The sequence below is a fragment of the Rhincodon typus genome, chromosome 3, assembly GCF_021869965.1.
Source record: "Rhincodon typus isolate 14 chromosome 3, sRhiTyp1.1, whole genome shotgun sequence".
In the NCBI taxonomy this organism is placed as follows: Eukaryota; Metazoa; Chordata; class Chondrichthyes; order Orectolobiformes; family Rhincodontidae; genus Rhincodon; species Rhincodon typus.
The window spans coordinates 791,489-815,371 of record NC_063334.1 but is presented as its reverse complement, the minus strand read 5'-3'; the positions used below and the strand labels follow the sequence as shown (position 1 = coordinate 815,371).

At 43.2% G+C, this 23,883-nt stretch overlaps 1 protein-coding gene across 1 annotated transcript in view; it reads left to right on the top strand.

Moving 5' to 3' along the window:
- The window catches only part of focad (focadhesin), a 187,727-nt gene that overhangs the window by 120,270 nt on the left and 43,574 nt on the right, over positions 1–23,883 (top strand). The window contains exons 20-24 of the mRNA XM_048619555.1: positions 3,717–3,955; positions 10,015–10,104; positions 13,036–13,183; positions 15,455–15,574; positions 22,180–22,302. Coding sequence (XP_048475512.1) covers positions 3,717–3,955; positions 10,015–10,104; positions 13,036–13,183; positions 15,455–15,574; positions 22,180–22,302 — 720 coding nt within the window. The remainder of the gene's footprint in view (positions 1–3,716; positions 3,956–10,014; positions 10,105–13,035; positions 13,184–15,454; positions 15,575–22,179; positions 22,303–23,883) is intronic.

Here is a 23,883-nt window from a genome sequence, read left to right as displayed (position 1 = left end):
TACGCTGGTCCCCCCAAATGTTTTAATTTGTCTGTTACCCCCCCCCCCCCCCCCAAACACCGGAAGAAATTCCTTACACACAAAAATATGTCAGACACAAAAATTGACTCCCTCAAGTACAAGAACAATAACTTGCCTTTCTGTATTAAAGTAAAAATGTGCCATAGATGTCTTACAGGAGTATTGTGAAGCAAATTTTGACATCAAGCAGCTAATATTAGTGTAGATTGCCAAAGCTTTGTGAAAGATGTAGGTTTTAAGGAATGCATCAAAGGAGGAAGGAAGAGAATGTTCCACCAGACTGGAGGGACCAAGTAGTCTGCTCCAGCTGTTCATTTGTCTGTTATCCCATTTATTTATCCAATGTGACTAAATGATTTTGGTAGTTTTTCTCCCAATAATTTGGGATCTGGAAGTCACTGCCAAGTCCAGCCTTTGTTACCCATCCCCAATTGATCTTGAACTGAGTGGCTTGCAAGGCCATTTCAGAGGACACATTTCACCAAATTCCTGTAGGTCATGAGTCGCATGTTCATACAGATTATGAAGATTTCTTTCCCTAAAGGACATTAAAAACAGATGAGATTTTGCAATATCTAACAATATCGCCTTGGTAGTTATTAATGAGACTAGCTCTCCATTCCAGATTTATTAGTTAATACAACTTAAATTTCACCACTGCTTACAATTTAAACCTCTGACCTCTAACCTGTTCAATGGCATCATCACTATGCCATTGAAATCTCCTGTGGTTATTAGTCTTTGATTCAGATTTTGCGGGTAGAGGCAAAATTATGGTATTTGTTGTTGAACTCTGAGGTGCTCACTAAGTTTTGGTGTTCACTCTGTCATGGATTTCTATCTGACCCCCAACTTCAATTTGAATCTGGTACCCAGACGGGGAATGTCCAGGTATCCAGCAGCAGTGATATCATCAAGCAGGGGAAACAGTAAGTAATTTTGCAGAATTTTTGCTGACAATAAATAAGGTAGTTAGAAGTATTTTGTATCCATCATTTTGTAATATTGTTTTTCAAAGAATGCGATAAGGATTGGGACACACACATAGGATGAACATAGGAGTAGATATAAGCCATTCTAACCACTCAGATCTGCCCGGTTGTTCAGTAAGATCGTGATCAGCTTAAATTTTTAACTACCGGCTAACATACGGGCCAGGAAAGCAAGTTGGGCAGTCAGCAAGTTGATGGAAATACTATCAAGTGAGAAAGAAATGCATCTCCTGGAACAGATTATCTTGGAAAGACAGTAGAGAGACTAGAGAAAAAACTATATTGTTCCATTTCAGACCATGATGCCGTGTTTGAGTTTGTTAGAGAAGTACTAGATTGTATCTTATTTAATGAGAGATGCTTGGATTAGTATCTCGTTAGAGATTTCTGTTTCCCAACTGAGAGCTTTAGTTAGTTATTCATGACTCCATATATCCACTGTTCAAAACCATTTTGCATTTGTCAGGTTTAACTTCTACAACACGTGGAAAAATGTAATTAATTTTCTTTTGAGTTGTTGAACTGAAAACCTTGCTATAGATCACTTGGCTTTGATCTTGCTGGGTGGTAATGGATGCTTGTAGCACCTGACCTGCCACGTCCCACTGGTGACTTTACCCATGTAGTCTTCCACTGTTCATCTTGCCTGTCTCATGGAATCATGTGGTAGGAAAGGCAGGAGAGCTGGTCACTGCCAGGATTTGGCAGCATGATATTGCCTGCAGCATATTTAAACTGTCCCTCACATTCTAATCCTGCACCATTGTCCCCAAGTCTGAACAGGGCAAGGTAGCTCCTCAGTTCACCAGCAGGAGGTGCTACTTAATGGTGAAGTGGAGGCAGTTCTGTGTCCTGATGACCGGCAAAGAAGACCACAGATGGAGTAGGACAGACCCCCTGACTGACTGTGGCTATAACCCCTGTCTGATTTAGAGACCTGTTCACCCCACTCAGGGCTGCTCCCGTTTGATTTTTAAACATTAGAGTTCGATCGGAACACGTGTTTTTGAAGATTTCTGAAGAAGGGTCCCGACCCGAAACGTCAACTTTCCTGCCCCTCTGATGCTGCCTGGCCTGCTGTGTTCATCCAGCTCCACACTGTGTTATCTCAGACTCCAGCATCTGCACTTCTTACTATCTCTGTGCTGTGTTTGTTGTATAAGCTGCTGCAATGTGCTTCAGGTGTGAGTTAGCACAGTGCAGAAAGGGGCCCTTTGGCCCATTGTGCCTGTGCCAGTCATCAAACATTCATCTGTTCTAATCTCATTTTCCAGAACTTGGCCTGTAGCTTTGATGTGCTGTGGCATTGCAACTGTTCACTTGAATATTTCTTAAAGGTCTTGAGGGTTCCTGCCTCTAACACCCTTTTAGGCAGTGAGTTCCAGATTCTTACTATCCTCTGGGTGAAATATTCTCTCCTCAAATTCCCTCTCAACTTACACCTTCTTAACTTAAAACTGTGTCCCATGGTTATTGAGCCCATGACGAAAAGGAAAAGTTTCTTCCTATCTGCCCCATCTATGCCCTTCAGAGCTTTGTACATCTCAGTCAGATACTCCCCCTCAACAGAGGAAATCACCCCCAGCCTTTCCAGTCTCTCTTCATTGCTGAATTGCTTCAGCCCAGGCAACATCCTGGTAAATCTCTTCTACACTCTCCCTAGTACAATCACATCCTTCCTATGGTCTGGAGACCAGAACCCCACACAATACTCTGCTGTGGCCGAACTACCATTTATATATATCTCCATTATAACCTTCTTGCTGGTAGATTCAATACCTTTACTAATGAAGGCAAGAATGACATATACCTTCTTAACCATCCTATCCTCCTGTCTTCCATCTTCAGGGATTTATGGATATGCGTACCAAGGTCCCCCGTATTCTCTGTACTTTCTAGAGTCTTACCATTCACTGTGTGCTCCCTTGCCTTGTTTGTCCTCCCAAAATGCCTTTTTTTTTCATGATTAAATTCCAATTGCTACAGTTCAGTCCATCTGACCAGCCCATCTAATTTGTCCTATTGTCTAAGGCTGTCCTCCTTGCTGTTTACCACAGCACTGATTTTTTTGTCATCATCAGTGAGGACCTAAATAGAGTCATGAAGTGCTTTAACTTTCCCTGAGCGGGGTGACCAGGCTATATTTTAACTTTCTTATCCAAAGACGCCAGCTCTGCTAACGTAGCTCTCCTTTTGTACTCCACTGTCGTTTTAGCCTGGATTGGGTTCTCGGGTTCTGACTGAGAGGTGAAACTGCTGCCGACTGACCTCAACTGAGAGATTTCCAGTGGGAGTAGTGAATATTTTCAATTCTGGTGCCATCTCCCATGCAGCAGAGGTCCTTGCTCACTGTCTTAATTGAATGTTGGCACTTGTTCCGAGACAACTTTGGGGTGGAGGTGTGGGGGCTGAGCAGTGTCACAAATGGTGGTATTTAGCTCTGTGGAAAGTCAAGACTCTGGGGTTAGCTTTGAATTGCTCCAGCAAAGAACCAGCGCCATTTGGGGAATGTTTCTGTAATGCAGTTTCATTCTGCATTCACAGGGTTATAGTGTGACACCTCTGCAACAACACCCTTGATATAATTCCTAGAATGCAGAAAAACAACTTGAAGGCAAATGGTTGATCAGCAATCGAATGAAAATGCTGCAGTGAGCAGAGTTCTGTGTAGGGCTCACTAATATTGATGTATGGCTTTGACAGAAATCCTACTCCGGGGAGAATACAGCCAGTGCCATTGCTCGCTCGTGTGCTGCGACTGCTTTGACCCTTCTTGCACCTGTTTTCATCACATCACGCAAAGACAGCATCGGAGAGGTCCTGGGCATTCTCGTTGCAGGTCTGCCAGGAAAGCAGAAAGCTGACACCTCCCAAGCTGTTCTGTTTCACATGGGATTAGCTGCAGGAATGTTTCTGTCTCGCTTGTACGAAGAACGAATGAGGTAATTGTAGGAGAAATGTGTTCATCCTTTCAGGCATTGATTTGATTTGATTTATTGCAGTCACATGTACCTAAGTACAGTGAAAACCTTTGTTTTGCAAACAGTACAGGCAGATCATAGCAAACAAGGACATAGAGATCATAGCATGCTTAGGCAGAGCGAGGCGGCACTGGAAGTGCACAATATTACTTGAGATTAGAGAGGTCCATTCATCAGCCTGATAACAGCAGGGAAGAAACTGTTCTTGAACCTGTTCATGCATGTTCAAGCTTTGCAAGGATGTGCCATGTTCTGTAACATGGCAGCAACTAGCCAAGTCTTTGTTGTGCACCGATAGTAAATTTTCTTTCATTCATTCTTTCGTTTGAGTACCCTTGGCTGCGCCAGCATTTACTGCTTATCCCCTAATTGCCCTTTGCATTGACTGACTTCCTAGGCCCATTTCAGAGGGCAGTTAAAAGTGGGTTTAACCAGAAGGCAGATTTTCTTCTCTAAAGAACATTAATGAACGACGTGGGTTTTTGTGTCAATCAACAAGGGTTAGTTACATGGATGTCCTTTTTTTTCCAAATTACTTGTTTTCATTGACTCAGATTTTGTGATCTGCTGTGATAGTCTTTGACTCCTTCGCCCAAATCATTAGTCTAATTCTCTGGATTGCTACTCGAGTGACAATTCCACTAATGCCACCACCTTCCCAATAATAAGAAATGAGGAAGATATTTCTCAGTTATTGACTTTGCAGTCTGTTAACAAGGTACCAAAATCTTCAGTGGCATGCTTTTGCTTCAGCTGTTCCTCAATCTGTTTAGGTTCCAAATTTAAATGGGACTTCGGGGTATATTTCATTGTCAGCCTTTATTACCTATCTGTAATTGCCCCTATGAAGGTGTTAGTGAATCATTGCTGCAGTCCATTTGGTTTAGGCACAGCCACAGTGCTGTTAAGAAGAGAGCTCCAGGATTTTAACCCAGTGACAGTGCAGGAGCAATGATGTATTTCCAAGTCAGGATGATGTGTGGCTCAGAGGGGAACTTGCAAGTGGTGGTGTTCACAGGGATCTGCTGCCCCTATTCTTCCAGATGGTGGAGATCACAGGTTTGAAAGTGCTTTCAAAGGAGCGTTGGTGAGTTTGTGCAGTGAATTTTGTGAATGGCACAAACAATGGATTTACAATGAAAATAGGTGTAGAGAGCAGGAGTGGGAGATCCGAGTTTGGTGAGTCGTGGATTAGGTCGTGTAATCAATTCTGGATTATTGTCTGTAGTTGATAAGGTTGAGTTACTTGATAAAGTTCATAATGGCAGGAGAATTCAGCCCTCTGGAATATTCCTCCTGCAATATGTAGGAAATCAAGGACGTTTCCAGTCTCCATGATGACTGCGTATACAGGAAGTGTGTTGACCCGCAGCTCCTGATTTGCCACGTGGAGCAGTTGGAGCTGTGATGGACTCGTGTGGAGCATTTGTGAGGTTGAGTGTCGTGGATAGCATGTTGAGTGAGCTGGTCACAGCACCAGTAAGGGCTAGACTGACAAAGAGTTGGATGACCACCAGGAGGATGAGTAAGCATGGGCAGGCAGTGCAGGAGTCCCCTGTGGCCATTCCCCTCTCAAACAAATATACTATTTTGATACTGTTGGGGGGGAAGGCCTCTCGGGGGGGAAAGTAGCAGCAAGCAGATCAGTGGCAGCACAATTGGCACTGTTGTACACTGGGGGTCAAAGTGTAGTTGAGCAGTAATGATAGGGGGCTGTATAGTTAGGGACACAGACATTTCTGTGGTTGTAAGCGAGACTCCAGGATGGTGTGATGCCTCACTGGTGCCAGGGTCAAGGATGTCTCTGAGCGGGCACAAAATATTCTGAAGAGGGGAGCTGAGCAGCTAGAGGTTGTGGTCCATTATTGGCACCAAAGGCAGGAAGAGAGGTGAGACTCTGCAAAGGGAGTTAGGTAGAAAGTTGAAAAGCAGGACCTGTAAGGTTGTAATCTCAGGATTCCTCCCCGTGCCATTTGCCAATGAGTTCAGGAATAGGAAGATAGGACGGTTTAAGACGTGGCTAAAGAGTTGGTGTCGGAGGAAGGGCTTCAGGTATGTGGATCATTGGGATATATTTCAGGGCAGATGGGATCGGTACAAGAAAGATGGGCTGCACCTAAACTGGAAGACACCAATATTCTGGCAAGGATGTTTGCTAGTGTCACTCAGAAGGATTTAAACTAATGTTGTGGGGCGGCTGGAACCAGAGCAGGAAGTCAGCAAGTAAAATGACAGAGGAGAGTCAGAGATTAGGGCCAGTAAGATGAAAAGGAAGAACAGACAGGGAGAGATTACTGAACACGGCGGGACTGGTGATCTGAGGTGTATTTATTTTGACATGAGGTGTGTGACAGGTAATGCAAATGAATTTACACTCTGGATTAATACATATAACCATGATGTGGTAGCCAATGCAGAGACTTGATTGAGAGAGGGACAAGAGTGGCAGCTCAGTGTTCCGGGATTTAGATGTTTCAGGTGAGATAGAGAGGGATGTAAGAGAGATGGGGGAGTTGCATAACTGATGAGGGACACTATCACAGCTGTACTGAGGGAGGACACCTTAGAGGGCTCATCCAGTGAGGTCTTGTGGGTAGAGCTGAGGAGTAGGCAGGATGCAATCACTTTGATGTTTTAGGCTTCCCAACAGCCAGCAGGAGATAAAGGAACAGATATGTGGGCAGACTGTGGAAAATTGTAAACATAACTGGATTGTTGCATGGATGATTTTAACTTCCCCTTATTGACTGGGAGAGAATTTGTTAGGTGTGTCCAGGACAGTTTTTTGAAACAATATGTAAATAGTCTAACTAAGGAAGAGGCTATACTAGAATCAGCAAGGAGGTGTTTAAAATTTCAGTTGGCGAGTATTTTGGGAATAGTGACCATAATTCTGTAAGTTTTAAGTTACTTATGGATAAGGATCAGAGTAGTCATTAGGTGAAAGTACTGAATTGGAGGAAGGCTAACTACCACAATATTAGGTAGGAACTGGTGACGGAGATTGGGGTGTCTGTTTGAGGGTAAATCCACGGCATGTGGGAATCTTCTAAAGGCCAGATGAAAGGAGTTCAGGACCAGCATGTTCCTGTGAAAATGAAGGATTAGGATGGCAAGGTCCAGGAATCTAGGATGACAAGGGTAATTGTGAGCTTAGTCAAAGTAACAGGAGGCTTAAGGTAAGGTTAAGGAAACAGAAGACAAACAGAGCTCTCGAAGAATGTAACAATAGCAGGAAAGAGCTTTAAACAAGGACTTAAGAGGACCAAAACCATGAAATGTAAGACAACAAGGTGTAGAGCTGGACGAACACAACAGGCCAAGCAGCATCAGAGGCCTCAACCCTCTAGGCCCGAAACGTCAGCTTTCCTGCTCCTCTGAAGCTGCTTGGCCTGCTGTGTTCGTCCAGCTCTACACCTTGTTATCTCAGATTCTCCAGCATCTGCCGTTCCTACTATCTCTGGGGCCATGAAATGTCTTTGGAAAGCAGGACTAAAATAAATCCCCAGGCATTTTATATGTATAGAAGGAGCAAGAGGGTAGCTAGGGATAGGGTAGGTCCACTCAAGGACAAAGGATGGAATTTATGCGTGGAGCCAGAGGAAGTGGGTGAGGTCCTTTACAAATGCTTTACTTCAGTGTTCAAGGACATGTGGATGGTGAGTCTCGGGAAGGACATGTCAATATAAAAAAAGAGGTGGTGTTGGGTGTTTTAAAATGCATTAAGGTGGACAAGTTCCCAGGACCTGATAGGATCTATCCAGAATGCTGAGTGAGCAGATAAGGAAATTGCTGGGGCCTTGTACAAAATCTTTGAATCCTCTTTTATGACAGGAGAGGTCCCAGAGGACTGGAGAATAGCCATTGTTGTTCTTTTGTTTAAGAAGGGCAATAGGGATAATCTGGAAGATTACAGCCCGGTAAACCTTACGTCAGAAGTAGGGAAATTATGAGAGAAGTATCTTAAGGGTAGCATTTACTCACATTTGAAAAAAATAGGGACTTATGAATGACAGGCAGGATGGTTTCATGCAGGAGACAAACTTCATTGAGTTTTTGAGGAAGTGAGGAAGATGATTGATGAAGGCATGGTGGTAGGTATCTGTCTGGATGTTAGCATGGCCTTTGACAAGGTCCCTCATGACAGGCTGATGCAAAAGTCACATGGAATCTGCAGTGAGCTGGTAAGATGGATACAGAACTGACTTAGTCAAAGAAGACAGAGAGTAGCAGTGGAAGGGTATTTTTCTGACTGGAGGTCTGTGACCAGTGGTGTTCTACAGGGATCAGTACTGGGACCCCTGTGTTTGTGTATGTATATAAATGATTTGTAGGAGAATGTAGGTGGCCTGATTAGTAAGTTTGCAGATGACACAAAAATTGGTGGAGCTGCAGATAGTGAGGATGATTGCCAGAGGATACAGCACGGTATAGATATGTTGGAGACTTGGGCGGAGAAATGGCATATGGAAATTAATCTGGCGAAATGTGAGGTGATACATTTTGGAAGATCTAATGCTGGAGGGAAGTGTACAGTATGTTGGTAGAATCCTTAGTAGCATCGACATACATAAGGATCTAGACGTACAGTTCATAGTCTCCTGGAAGTGGTAATACAAATGGACAAGGTAGTCAAGAACGCTCATGGCATGCTTGCCTTCATTGGTTGGGGCATAAAATATAAGAATTAGCATGTCATATTGCAGACGTATCGAACTTTACTTTGGCCACATTTGGAATATTGTGTACAGTTCTGGTCATCACACTACCAGAAAGATGTGGAGGGGGTACAGAAACTGTCTACCAGGAAATTGCCTGGTTTGGAGGATATTGGCTATGAGGAGAAATTATACAAACTTGGTTTGTTTTCGCATGAAAGTTGAAGGATGACCTGATAGAAGTTTTGAGGCATGGATAGAATGGATAGTTAATCTTTTTCCGAGGATAGAAATGTCAGTTACTAGGGGATATACCTGTCTTCACCTGTCAAAGGGGCTGAAAGCTTGTGATTTCACATAATCCTGTTGAACTGTAACTTGGTCGCGTGTGCCTTCTGAGCTCGACAAATACCTGAATAGGCAGGGAATAGTGGAATATGCAGTGTGTAGGGGCAAAATGTTTTAGTTTAAAAAAGCATCATGTTGGTGCAGGCTTGATGGGCCGAAGGGCCTGTTCCTGTGCTGTACTGTTTTTTGACAATTGAATGATGACCTAAGAGAATCCTTTCACTGCATTTATATAGCATATTGAACAGTAAAAGATCTGAATTCACAGGAGTAAACAGTTAAGAAGGAGAAGAAACAAGAAGACCTTGCTTGATATAAAATGTTACAGGACCTTTTTCAAGTATGAATCACTTTTTTTCTCTGACGGGGATGAACCCAAGAGCAAGTGTAATTTTCATACAGGGTTCCAGGTGGGAATTGACAGGATATTAGATAATACCAAACTCTACAGGACAAGTGTGTCTTTAATCATGACAGCCTAATGTTGGAGTGAGGACTGCTTACCTCCATTATGTGGTGTTCTTTGAAGTCTTTGCAATTTCAAATTAAAGCCGTATTCTCAGTTTAAAGCAAGCAGAAAGAGAAGTGAAGATCAAAGCCATGTGACCGTTATAATAAAAAGGAAAATGGAGATAAAATAAATCTTCAAAATTGTAGTTCTGAAAATCAAGGAAGTAAGATCTTAAGTATGTGACTGTTCTGTATTGCACTCTCCCCTATGGAGGTATTGCAGGCTGTGTTTGCAGGCTGTGCTCAACAATGCATGAATGTGTAGGAATTCTGTGTATAACCAAAGAGATGTATGCAATAGAAGCCATTTAGAATTAGAGTTGATGTTGAATGTTTTTACCGTTCCTGTCCTGTTGAAATTTATATGGGCCCATTTGAGGTTCTCAAGCACAGCGTGCATTATTTCAAACTATTTCATGCTTGAATTTACGGAATGTACAATGTCAGTTCCTGAGCAGGAGGTAATGTATTTGAATTTAATGTCTTCTGTCATCTTTTTGGCAGTGATGTCTCCGGGCAGAAGATGAATTTACTGCTCATGAAGTCATTGGATGCTCTGGAGAAGTGTTGCTTTGATACGAGCTTGGAATACAAGTGCGGTTTGATTAGCTTTCTTTCAATTTACGTTAAGGAATGATTGTAAATTCAGTAAGTGGTAACAATGAACTTGTCAGATGGGTGAATAAATTCCTTACAAGTTCAGTTATTTCTTCATCTATCTACAGCTATTTCTTCATCTCAACATTCCACAAACATCCAGTTCAAACTATTCTTGTTCTGTTCAAAACTTAATGCATTTAGCAAGTAATTCCCAATGTAAGTAAATATACTCCCACAACTTTATACGGCAAGAAAATGATGATCTGAATGCACGGTTTTAGCTCTGGTAAGTGGTATTTATCCATAATTCAATTGTTACTGCTGCAACTGAATTCTAAGCTTGTGTTTACATGTTTGGTGTGCTATTGTGAGATGGCATAGAATCATAGAATGCAGCCCATTGAGTCCACACCGATCCTACGAAGAAAATCCCACCGAGGCCCAGTGCCCTGCCCTATCCCTGTAACCCACCTAGTCTGCACATACCTGGACATTTTGGGCAATTTCCCATGGCCAATCCACCTAGCCTGCACATCATTGGACTGTGGGAGGAAATCGGAGCACCCGGAGGAAACCCACGCAGACACGGGAAGAATGTGCAAACTCCATGCAGACAGTCGCCCGAGGGTAGAATGGAACTTGGGTCCCTGGCGCTGTGAGGCAGCAGTGCTAACCACTGTTATTTAACTCATTTGGTTAGCTATTGAGAGGTCAGTGCAGAATAGAGTCATAGTCGTACAGCACTGAAACAGACCCTTCGGTCCGACCAGTCCATGCCGAACATAATCCCAAACTAAACTAGTCCCACCTGCCTCATATCCCTCCAAACCATTTCTATTCATGTACTTATCCAAATATCTTTTCAACATTGTAACTGTACCCACATCCACCACTTTCTCAGGAAGTTCATTCCACACACAACTACCCTCTGTGTAAAATATTTGCCCCTCGTGTCATCTTTAAATCTGTCTCCTCTCACCTTAAAAATGTGCCCCTCAGTCTTGAAATCCCCCATTCTAGGGAAAAAGACAGCTACCATATACTGTATCCATATCTGTCATGATTTTACAAACTTCTATGAGGTCACCTCTCAACCTCCTGTGCTCCAGTGAAAAATGTCCCAGCCTTTCTTTATTAGTTAACCTTCCATAACCAGCATCAGGGGGCAATGGCCCATTGATATTACTGCTGGACTGTTAACCCAGAGACCCGGGTTCGAATCCTGCCACGGCAGATGGTGGAATTTGAATTCAATACATATCTGGAATTAAGGGTCTAATGATGACCATGAATCCATTGCAGATTGTTGGAAAAACCCATCTAGTTTACTAATGTCCTTTAGAGAAAGAAACTGCTATCCTTACCTGGTCTGGCCTACATGTGACTCCAGACCCACAGCAACATGGTTGACTCATAACTGCCTCTGGGCAATTAGGGATGGGCAATAAATGTTGGCGTAGCCAGCGACGCCCTCATCCCGTGAATGAATGAAAAAAAATCTCGTAAATCTCTTCTGAACCTCTCCAACTTAATAATAACCTTCCTCTAACTGGGCCACCAGAACTGGACACAGTACTCCAGAAGAGGCCTCACCAAAGTGCTGTACAACCTCAATATGACATCCCGACTCCTACACTCAGGGGACTGAGCAGTGAAGGCAAGCATGCCAAATGCCTTTTTTAACCACCCCACCTAGAACCGACAGCTCAATCCCTGTATTGGCTGTGATATTTGATGGAGACTGCCTCCTCACCTGAGTGCGAGAGCAGCCATTGGACTTGGCTGCCACTGAGTAAAGAAGTTTCAGGTGAAATCACTTGTGCAGCGAATAGGTTTGTGTTAACGTTTGAGCAAATAATTCAAAAAGCGCATATTCCTCCATTCTATGATTCTATGATGCATGTCTTGAGCATTGTAGCATAGAGTAGAGAATGTCAGGCTACTACCAGGGCTACAGAGATAGGGCTGGAGAGTGGGGCTAGCTGGGGTAGCTCTTTTTGGGAGCTAGTACAGACATGATGGGTTGAATAGTCTCCTTCTATGCCGATTCCATATAGTCCATCTGGGAATACTGCAGGAATAAAAGATTCTTCTCTCTTTGCCTGACGACTTGCTGCTGTTTGCACTGAATTTGAAAAATAGAAAATTCGGAAGGGAATCAGTGATACAATTGAAACAGTCTGTCTGCCAGCCTTGCCTTTTTGTTGACTGCCCTCCTTAGCCTGGGGCAAACTTGTTGCCGCCAGCACTCAGTTGCGTAGGACAGGGTAACCATGGCAGTGCTACAGATTTAGCCATGCGTGCCAATAAGAGTTTCCAAAGTCTTAGCTAACAGCCTTGATTAGAGGTTGTAACAGGATTATGACTGCCACATCATCACCTCAGCATGCCATGTGGACGGTTTTGAAACCCTGTGGAGTTTCATATCCAGAATATGGGCTTTATCTGTTTTAGTTTCCAAAGTATTAGTCTTTATGCCTACTGGACCATTTTCATCAAGCTTAAAACTCTGAGTGCTGATGAGCAGTACCTTACTGATAGGGATTCCTAGGCTTGAAAGCAAAATAATAACTCCTTCCCATTCTCTAATAATGACCTTCTGTACTGTTTCTGCTCCAGTGATCTGCTCCACTCCCTACATCCAGCTGTGTTTTGCTGTGAAAGATTTGTGTAAAATTACTCAATTACCACTTTTGAGGCCAGGATTCTGAGTGACTACTTGCCAATGTAATGCAGTATGTGATGGAGTTTGTTAAATACAGTAATCCCAAAGTTTAAATTTACCACCTACCCATTTAACGAGTTTTGTTTCACTTTGAGATGTGAATACAGAAAAACCAACGTTAGCCCTGCAGGGCATGGAGGAGAAAGTCTCTCAGACAGCAGTGATTATTCTCTTGATGCGTGTTGTTTTTATTTTTGCAGTACGGGCTGCATCCTGGGAGTGGGGCTGGTTCTGTCCCTGATGAGCCAAAGCAGCCAAACAGAGAGCCGTGTGCATGTGTCTGTCTCTCTTAGTGAACTCTGTCGCAGCTTGGATGAAAGTACGTTTCAGAGCAGGGTACACCAAGAGGTAGGACTGGTTCAGAATTAAGCATCTTCGTGTATGGAATAGAGAGTTGCTTGAACCTTCATAGAAAAATGTACATTTTACCATGATATAACGGACCAGAATCAGATAAATCTCTACAGTGTGGAAGCAGGCCATTCAGCCCATTGAGTCTCACTGACGCTCCAAAGAGCATCTCACCCATAACCAACCCCCTACCCTATCCCTGTAACCCTGCGTCTCCTATGGCTAATCCAACTAGTCTGTATATCCATGGACACTATGGGCAAATTAGCATTGCCAGTCCACCTAAGCTGTACATCTTTGGACTGTGGGAGGAAATTGGAGCACCTGGAGGAAACTGGCGCAGAAACAGAGAACATGTGCAAACTCCATCGAGATTAGTTGCCCGAGGGTGGAATTGAACCGGAGCCCCTGACGCTGTGAGGCAGGAGTGCTAACCACTGAGCCACAGTGCTGCTAATGAGCCATAACATGCCCACAATCCTGATCTGGCCCTGGATAGAAGGGATTTTCCATCTTTTTTTTTTACCAGAAACCAATTTTCCCCTTTGCCATCAAGAAGGTATATCGGGGAGGTAAACTTTATAATTCTGTGCTTTTCTAAGTCTGCAGCAGAGTTCTTGAAGGCTGAGAGTGACGTGTATTCAGCCAGGAATTGGTGTGTGCTCAGTGGAGGCTCTAATAAGGCCAAAGGTTGTGAACCCTGCATCGGGTTTTTAATTTCTACCCTTGTCACCAAAGATTTTTCTCACATTTTCTTCAACTTCAAGGTGGCTTTGAGGGTAGTCAATTAGTCTGCAGCTGATGGCTGGATTTTGGGCATTCAAGTAGCTAGGAAAACAATGGATGGGGGTTGGGAGGAGCTTGCTGTCTTCCAATGGGTTTTCAACGTGCCCAGGCAGATCTCCAGAGTTGGAAAGATTATTTTGAATTTCCAAGACAAGAACTCATATTTACCAATTTGTTTTTTGACTTGTCTTGATTTCCACAAATAAGAGGTGTGGCCATGGGTACCTGCATGGGCCCCAGTTATGTCTGTTTCATAATGGGGAATGTAGAACATTCCTTGTTCCAGTCCTACTCTGACCCCCGCCCACAACCCTTTCACTGGTACATCAGTGATGTTATCAATGCTGCTTCCTGCTCTCACCCGAAATTTGAACAATTAATCAATTTTGCTTCCAGTTTTCGTGCTTCTCTCACATTCACCTGGTTGCACGTCCAAAGATGTGCAGGTTAGGTGGATTGGCCATGCTAAATTGCCCATAATGTCCAGGGATGTGCAGGGTAGGTGGGTTAGCCATGGCAAATGCGGGGTTACACGGATAGGATAGAGGGTTGGTTATGTGTGAGATGCTGTTTGGAGGGTCAGTGACTCAATGGGCTGAATGGCCTCTTTCTGCACTGTAGGGATTCTATGATTCTATGATACTATGGTTCATTTTGACTTTTCCCATCCCATCCCTTCCTTGACTTCTCTGTTTCTCTTTCTGGCCCCCACAGTTGCCATGACTATACATCCTCACATACCATTTCCTGGAAATATTTCTGTCCATTTTCCCAATTTCACTGTCCCCATTGCATCTGTTGCAGCAATACCTCTTTCCACAGGGATGCTTCCAATTTGTCTTCCATTTATCCTCAATCATTTTGTTCTTGTGAGAATATTTCTATTGCTGCAGTGCTCCACTGAAAACTAACCCAAGCTGAAAGAAAGGCAGTTCATTTTCCACTTAGGCACTTGAACAGCCTTACAGGACTGAATATTGAGTTTAACAACTTCAGACCATGGATATGCCTCCATTTTGATAACACCACCTTCCTCCACCCTTATATCGTGTTTGCATGGGTTTGTTCTCAACAGAGATAGTTTCTACTTTTCACACCTACTATTAACACCTATTCTGTCCCTCCACTCCCTTTGTCCTTTGTTGTGGGCACCCTCACCATCTGTTCCGCTTGCTTCTGTTTCTCCTTTGTCAATCAGATCAAAACTATCATTGTCCGACGCTTTTCAGTTCCGAAGAAATTATTATCGAAGTCGAAATGTTAACTCTTTGTCTTTCCACCCAATTTCCTGGTCACAGTAATTACGGGGAAATCAGGGGATAGAGGCATTTTCTCAATTAATTTAAGCTAAAAAAAAAATAGCTGGCCTTGCAGTTCCTTGGGCTGTACATTATTTATGAATTTTAATTGTCATTTTCAATTGTCTGTGTGCTGTAAGACAATTAATTGTGAAAGGAAGTTCATGAACGTCATCTCTTTCAGGTATTGGCTTATTCAGTGGCATGTGTGAGTGTTTCTGCTTTCAGTGCTGGGATCATACAAGCTAATGAGGCTGAAGAGATCATGAACAAGTTGCAGAGTCTGACAGAACAGAGCCAACAGGTCAGTGATCAGTCTGCGTTCAAATGCTGCCAGTTAAGAAATGCAATTTAAAAGAGCAGTTGTCAAACCTTTCATAACTGGGCTCAGTTAGTCTCCTGTTGTAACTCCAGTCAGAGGTCAGATGATTCCAACCCCCAATTGAATTTTAGGGCCAGTGTCTTCAGAAGAGGAGGGGAGAAAAGCAGATAAAACTGAAAATGTAACTGTCATGTATTTTATCTCTGATGCTTGTAGCTACCTAGCCCATAGCATAAGAATGTAAAAACTAGGAGCAGGAGTAGGCCATTCAGCCCCTCGAGCCTGTTCCATCATTTCATTCGATCATTACTGGTCTCACCAGTGCCTCAACCCCAGTTTGTCCAATCTCTCTTGAAAGCTAAAACTCCCCAGTCCAGGCAGCATCCTGGTAAATCTTCTTTAAATCCTATTCACTGCAATCACAACCCTCCTAATAATGTGGCTTCCAGAGCTGCACACATTACTATCACTGTTTGGCCGAGCAAACTTTTTATACAGTTTCAGTATAACATCTCTGCTTTTAAACTCTCTGCCTCGACTAATAAAGGCAAGAATCCTGTAGCCTTCTTAACCACTTTATCCACCTGATACCTTAAGGGACCAGTGTACATGCACGTCAAGGTCCCTCTGATCCTTGCTTCCCAGGGTCCTACTGTTCATCATGTATTCCCTTGCCTTGTTCACCCTGCCCAAGTGCATCACTTCAGATTTGAACAGATAGGCTGGACGGGGCAAGGATTGTTCACAGTAACTCCAGTCCCACAGCAATGTGGTTGACTCTTAACTACCCTTTGGGCAATAAATACTGTCCTAGCCAATGATACCCAGTTTCCCATGAGTGAATAAAAGAATTTACTCCTTTAAGTGATGTGAAGTTCTCACGACTGTGGGAGCCAACTAATACTGCTTCACATCTCCAATCAACTGATCGCACAAATTGGGATCGGGAGCAAAGAGCCACCATTGATAGCTTGAACCAAACGTTCATGTTGTTCTCTGAGTCTTCCCTTCATTGCTACATTAGCACAATGACCAAAAAACATCATGAAATGAGGCTTAATGTGAACTGTTAAATTGTTTTCTTTCACAGCAAGTAAGTATGCAGAGCAGCAATTGTATTTCTTTAGCTCAGTCAGTGCAGATATACGTTTGATCAAAATAATGGATGTGCCAGGCAGCCCCACATTTGTGTATCACCTTAACTGACTTAGACATGACACCTTCTAGCCACTCCTCCAGCATTTTTGAGCCTGTTTAAAAATTGTGGGGCAGTGGTAATGTCCCTAACTTTGAGCCAGGTGGCCCGGGTTCAGGTCCCACCTGCTCCGGAGGTCAGTCACAGCATTTCGGGATCTAGAATCCCTACAGTGTGGGAAGAAGCCATTCAGTCGACTGAGTCTGTCTTACATTGCTGAAAGTAAGACCTGTTACAACACCAGAATTTCTTCTACTAGTGATAGTTTCAGTGCAAATCCTAGGATCTGTACAGTGCAGAGAGATGCCATTCAGCCCATTGAGTCTACACCAACTCTTTGAAGAGCAGGACCTACAGGCCAGAAGCTAGGAATACTGCGGCGCGTAACTCACCTCCTGACTCCTCAAAGCCTGTCCACCACCTACAAGACACAAGTCCGGAGTGTGATGGAATACTCCCCACTTGCCTGGATGAGTGCAGCCCCGGCAAAACTCAGGAAGCTTGACACCATCCAGGACAAAGCAGCCCGCTTGATTGGCACTACATCCACAAGCATCCACTCCCTCCACCACCGACGCTCAGTAGCAGCAGTGTGTACCATCTACACGATGCACTGCAGAAATTCACCAAAGATCCTCAGACAGCACCTTCCAAACCCACAACCACCTCCATTTCGAAAGACAAGAGCAGCAGGTATATGGGAACAGCAGGTATATGGGAACACCACCACTTCCAAGTTCCCCTCCAAGTCACTCACCATCCTGACTGGGAAATATATCACCGTTCCTTCACTGTCGCTGGGTCAAAACCCTGGAATTCCCTCCCTAATGGCATTGTGGGTCAACCCACAGCAGGAGGACTGCAGCGGTTCAAGAAGGCAGCTCACCACCACCTTCCCAAGGGCAACTAGGGATGGCAAGAAATGCTGGCCAGCCAGCGATGCCCACATCCCACAAATAATAATAAATAATGAATAATAATCCCACGAATAACAAAAAAACGAGCATTCCACCAAAGCCACTCCCCACCCTGTCGCCATAGCCCTGCATTTCCCATGGCTAACCCATCAAGCCTGTATATCCTTGGACACTATGGGCAATTTAGCATGACCAATCCACCTATCCTGCACATCTTTAGACTGTGGGAGGAAACCCAGAGTACCCAGAGGAACCCATACAGACACAGGGAGAACGTGCAAACTCCGCACGGATAATAACCCAAGGCAGGAATTGAACCTAGGTCCCTGGCACTGTGAGGCAGCAGTGCTAGCCGCTGAGCCACATTGCTGAGCAGGTTGATTTGAAAGTGGGTAAAACTTGTACATCCCTAAGCCTGAGTTGCTGATTTTTGATGCTTTGTTTGCCACATTTTTCTCTTCAGAAGAAACGGGAGCTTTGTTTCTGAACCCTTCCCTTGGTCAAGGAGTTCATCAGAGGGGCTGCTAGTCAAAGTACATTATGTCTTCTTGTAAATTAGCTTCCAAAGTTCAATTGGAAGAATGTCCCGTCAGCCTGAGATATGAATGTTTGTTGTTAGTTCCTGGCATGAAACTATTCTTCCATTGACTGATTGTTCTGGTTCAGAATAGCTTTGTCTATCTAAAAATTGTATTCTGCAAAATCTGCATGTAACCTGTGGGCTTTCTTCTTTTAAACCCAGCACTTAAGGCAACTATTTTTTTATTTCTTCCAAATGCTTTTAGAGGGAAAACTGGTCAAAGGAATCTGGAAGCTTGACAGGCATTGCAGAATTCAATTCAAGTCTTGTCTATTCTCACAGAAATCAAATCTGTTAATTTATGAAGTGGCATAAAATTGATGTGTCTTAAAGTTCATCTGTCAACAGGTTTCTCCATACAGCTAATCCAGCTTTTGCTTTTGATTCAGAATCATGATTGTAAGACTTGAACTTCCGGTCTAGGTTCACACTCTGTGCCCTTTGCTTCCTTGATGGTGATGCCGTGTTTTGCAGTGAAATGCTAAACATGTTTGGGTCAGGTCAGATGTTGGGGAAAAGGCAGATGTCCTTTCCAACGTTTGGGTCCAAAGCAATCGTATCAAAAATTAATGAGTTCACCTCTTCTCCTGAGATTTGCTATGCTGAGTTAACTGCTACAATATTAATAAAGTAATCCATAATTATGAAAATTTGAGAAATGCAGAGGATTATTTGAACAGTATAAAAATGAAAGCTCTTTCTTTTCTTCATGTTGCACTGTACAAGACATTGGGTAAGGCCAGATTTGGAGGACTGCCTACAATTCTGGTTGCCCTGCTATAGGAACGATGTTTCTAAACTAGAAAAGATGCAGAAAAGGTTTACAATGCCGGGAGTGGAGGTTTGGGTTATAAGGAGATCTGGATCGGCTGGGACAGTTTTTCCCCTGGAGCATAGGAGGCTGAGGGGGGCCTTATAGAGGTTTATAAGATCATGAGAGGCGTAGATAAGGTGAACAACCTTTTCCCCAGGGTAGGGGAGTCCAAAACTGAAGGGCATAGATTGAAGGTGCAGGGGGAAAGATTTAAAAGGGACTCGAGGGGCAACTTATTCACACAGTGTGTATAAGAAATGAGCTGCCAGAGGAAGTGGTAGAGGTAAATACAGTTACAAAATGTAAAAGACATTTGGGCAGGTACATGAATAGGAAAGATTTAGAGGGATATGGGGCAAATGGGACTGGTTCAGTTTAGGAAACCTGGTCAGCATGGACTAGTTGGATTGTAGGGTCTGTTTCCATGCTGTAATTCTGTATGACTGTAAGCTTTGACTTCCCTTTGGTATCCAGCTAAGTGACGACTTTCCATGGACAGTCCTAGGCAATCACACTGAATGCTGCTATTACTATCCACCAGAAGCCATAATAATCAGGAGAAAGAACACTGACCTCCCTCCCCCTGTACCCTAGCTGAATGATATTGTCAATTACGACACCATCATTCCCATCCTTGCCATGATTACTTCTTGCAACACAGGATGGGATTTCCCCGGCCTTTATAGCTTAGCTGTACAACAGGGCATCATTAAGACCCTCAATAATTTGAACTATTATCAGATGCTGTTTGTTGGCCTGGTAAAATGATTGCAGAAACACATTTAAATTCATTAAGTTTTAATTTTCTGGAGTTGTGATTTTGGGCTGAAATGGGTAAAGGACAGTTTATTGAAAAAAGACATGTTTGTGGACAGACTTTCTTCTAGTCAATTTATTTGACACTTATTGTAAGTGCTGTTTCACTGCTATTTATTCAGGCTGTGGGGGGAGTTAAAATCGACAGGCTGGAGCTGGGAGTGTTTTGGGGGTTGCGGACGTGTATGAAGAGAGTTTGCTGACTGGTCTATGGACTGATGACCATTGTCCGTGACAAAGGCCTTTTGCTTGCCAACTATGTGATTGGCTCCAGGAAGCTGAGCAGCTTGTGGGAGTGAAGCATTGGTCAGAAGCCATTTGATCTCCAGAAAGGAGGGAACTGATTTTTTCTCTGCAGTTTAAACAAAAACCAGGCTTAGCCTGAAGAAAGCTGGTTTATTTCCCAGTTGGTGTAACTTGTGGCTTTTAACAACCGGTCAGAGACTTTATCAAGAATCACAGAAGTGTAAGGTGCACAAAGAGGCCATTCAGCCTGTCATGCTGTCACTGGCTCGTTAAATAAGTGTCTTTACTTATTGCGGCCTGTCACCCAACTTTGCACAATTGTATGTCTTTGAGTTTGATTTTAGAAGTGTGAGCCAGTCATTCTTGTAAACGAGTGAAAGAAGGAAGACTGGGGAGCAGCAAGCCCTGACAAGGCAAAAGGAACCCTGGGAGCAACGAACTTCCTTCCCCGTCTTGCTCTCACCAATGACATCCTTCCTTGTTTGTGCGTCTGTCTATATGTGTAATTGGGGTTTATAAAGGGGATTCCAGTTTTACCTGTTTCGATAGTTCATTATTGTTTAGCTGCAGCTGGAATCTGTTTATTTGTAATAAATAGCAGTTCTCGTTAAGTGCACAGACCTGATCTACGCTTTCTGTTTACTTGGGGCTGAAAGACAGGTAAACTGGGGAATTTTGCAAACTTCTGTGACAAATCCAGGGATCATGTTCTGAGAAAGGGTCACCGGACCCAAAATAGCAACTCTACTTTCTCTCCACAAATGCTGCACTGACCTGCTGAGTTTTTCCAGTAGTTTCTGTTTTTGTTTCTCGTTTCCAGCATCTGAAGTTCTTTGGGGTCTTTTTTTGGTCCAGGAAAAGCCGGGCTTGTTTGCCAGCACCCTACCCCAGTGGAATAACACTGAAGACATGAGGACCGGAGTAAAAATTAAATAATACAAAGAACTGTGGGTGCTGTAAATCTGAAGCATAAACATAAATTGCTGGAGAAACTCAGCAGGTGTTGCGAGAGAAACAGCGTTCATGTTTTGAGTTCCCTTCTTCAGAAAGTAAAAGTTAAGTTTGGGTTATCTGCTCTTGTCTGATAAATCCTGTTCACGGTTTACTTGTTGATGTTGTAAAACTAGATAAGATCATTTTCAGTTTTCTTCCAGAAGTTATTTCCCACAAAAGAAAAAGATTCAACTTGTTGTGGCAGTGAATATATTTAACACTGAACTGTTATCAATACCTGAAGATGTGCAGGCCAGACAGTGCAAACAATATGTTGTGTAGATTGACATTGTAGCAATAATCACTATCATCCACTTGGCTTGGTCAGATGACTTTGAGCGGTGAATAGTGATACAACTCTGATTCTTAATGCTTTTCATACAGTAAATAAAATAAAGAGCTTTCTAAATATATTGGGACGTGGAACTAACTTTACCAGACTAATCCAAATTCAAGCCTCACCAATATTCGAAAAATGCTTGCGATTCTGTCCTTCAAATACAAAATTTGCCAAGATTTAAATTTCCGTTGGCTGGTTTACGAACTAGACTGACACCAACAGCATGGGTTCAATTCTCACACTAGTTGAGGTTACCATGAAGGTTCCATCATCCCAACCCCTCTCCTCACCTGAGGCATGGTGACCATCACCATTTGTCTCTGTCATGGGAGAACAGCGCTATGGTCCAGCAGGACTAAGATACCTTTGCCTTTTTCCTTTTCAGTATGCATTAAAATTGCTACATTGAAGTTTGAATCGTCTTTGTTGATGTATGTTTATTATATGTATGTTCAGTTAACCAGTAGCAATGTCAAATCAGCAAGGTGGATTACTCCCAAGCTTATGGAAGTGTAGGAATCAAACGCAGAACAGAAGATAATGGTACTGAAAGCTTGTGGTTCTGCAGACTTATGAAATCTTTCTCATATTTCCTTATCTGGGCCAAGTCATGAACAAGTCATGTGCACTGGTGCTTGGTTGTGCTACTTTGAAAATTAATTTTCTAAATTGTCTTTAAATCTCAGACTGCAGGTTTTGCTATGGCTCTGGGAAACATAGTTCATGGCTTGGCTGTCTGTGGACATGGTAAGGCCGAAGACCTCAGTAACCGGCTACTTCCTGCTTGGCTCAAGATACTTCTAGCTGAGGTGGGTTGATGTGGATAATATTGATCTGCAGTTGAGTGATTTGATGCTAGTTTTATCTCCATTATCAAATTTCCAATATTTTCCAGATCAAAAGAAATTGAACAATAGCCAACAGTTGGGAGGATAGTATTATAGATGCAATTATGTATGTTAGTTGGAAGAGTGTGGAGAGATGATGTGAAGTCAATGGCACGATTTTAAAGGAGATGCAGGAACAACAATATCTGAGGAGTACTCAGGAACAGGAGTAGGCCATTGAGCGCTTCAAGTCTGCACTGCCATTCAATTTGATCATGGCCAAACATACAACTCCTGTTCTCACTTTTCCCTCTAGCCTTTGATCCCTTCAGCCCCAATAACTCTTTCTTACTCCTTTTTGAGAACATTCAGTGTTGTGTCCTCAGCCACTTTTCTGCGATAGTAAATTCCACAGGTTCATCACTCTCTGCTTGAAGAAATTTCTCCTTATCTCAGTCCTATATGGACTGTTTCTGGACCCTCCAGTCACCAGGAAAATCTTTCCTGTGTTTATTCTGTCTAGTCCTATTAGAATTTTATAGCTTTCTATGTGATTTCCCCCTCATTCTTCTCAATTCCAGTGAATATAGTCCTAAGCAATCCAGTCTCTCTTCATACGTCAGTTTTACCATCCCAGGAATCAATCTGGTAAATCCTGGTTGCACTCCATCAACAGCTAGAACATCCTTTCTCAGACAAGGAAACCAAAACTGCACACAATGCTCCAGATGTGGCCTCATCAAGGCCCTGTACAGTTGTAACAGTCACCCTTGCTCTTGTACTTGAACCCTCTTGTTGTGAAAGCCAACATACCATTTGCTTTCTTCACCACTGGCCTTACCTTTAATGCTTACTCTCAGCAACTGGCGTACGAGGACACCCAGGTCTCATTGCACCTCCTTCTTTACCATTCTATTGCCATTCACATAATCTGCCTTCGTATTTTTGCTACCAAAGTGGAAAACTTCACATTTATTCACTTGATGCTTCGTTTGCCATGCATTTGCCCTGAAAACACAACTTGTCCAAATCACACTGAAGTATCTCTGTAACCTCCTCACAGCTCACCCTCCCTCCCGGCTTTGGGTCATCTGCAAACTTGAAGATATTGCATTTAGTTTCCTAATCTAAATCATTAATGTATATTGTGAATAGCTGGGGTCCAAGCACTGATCCCTGCTGTACCCCACTAGTCACTGGCTGCAACTTAGAAAAAGACCTGCTTACTCCTCATCTTTATTTCCTGTGTGCCAACCAGCTCTCTACTCATGACTGTACTGTACCCAATCCCATGCACTTCAGTTTTACGCACTAATCTCTTACGCGGGTCCTTATTGAAAGTCTTCTGAAAGTTCAAGTGTGTGACATCTCCTGGCTCCCGCGTATCAACTCTATTAGTTAGACAAATCTTTGGTAGCAAACAATGTTGAGAAAGTTGTTTTATAAATAATTTCAGGATCCTTAGCCTTATAAACAAAAGCATTCAGTGCACAAAAGCAAAGGAAGTTCTGCTAAACCTTTGTAAAACATGAGTTGGGCCCCAGCTGGTGTTTAGTAAGTGCG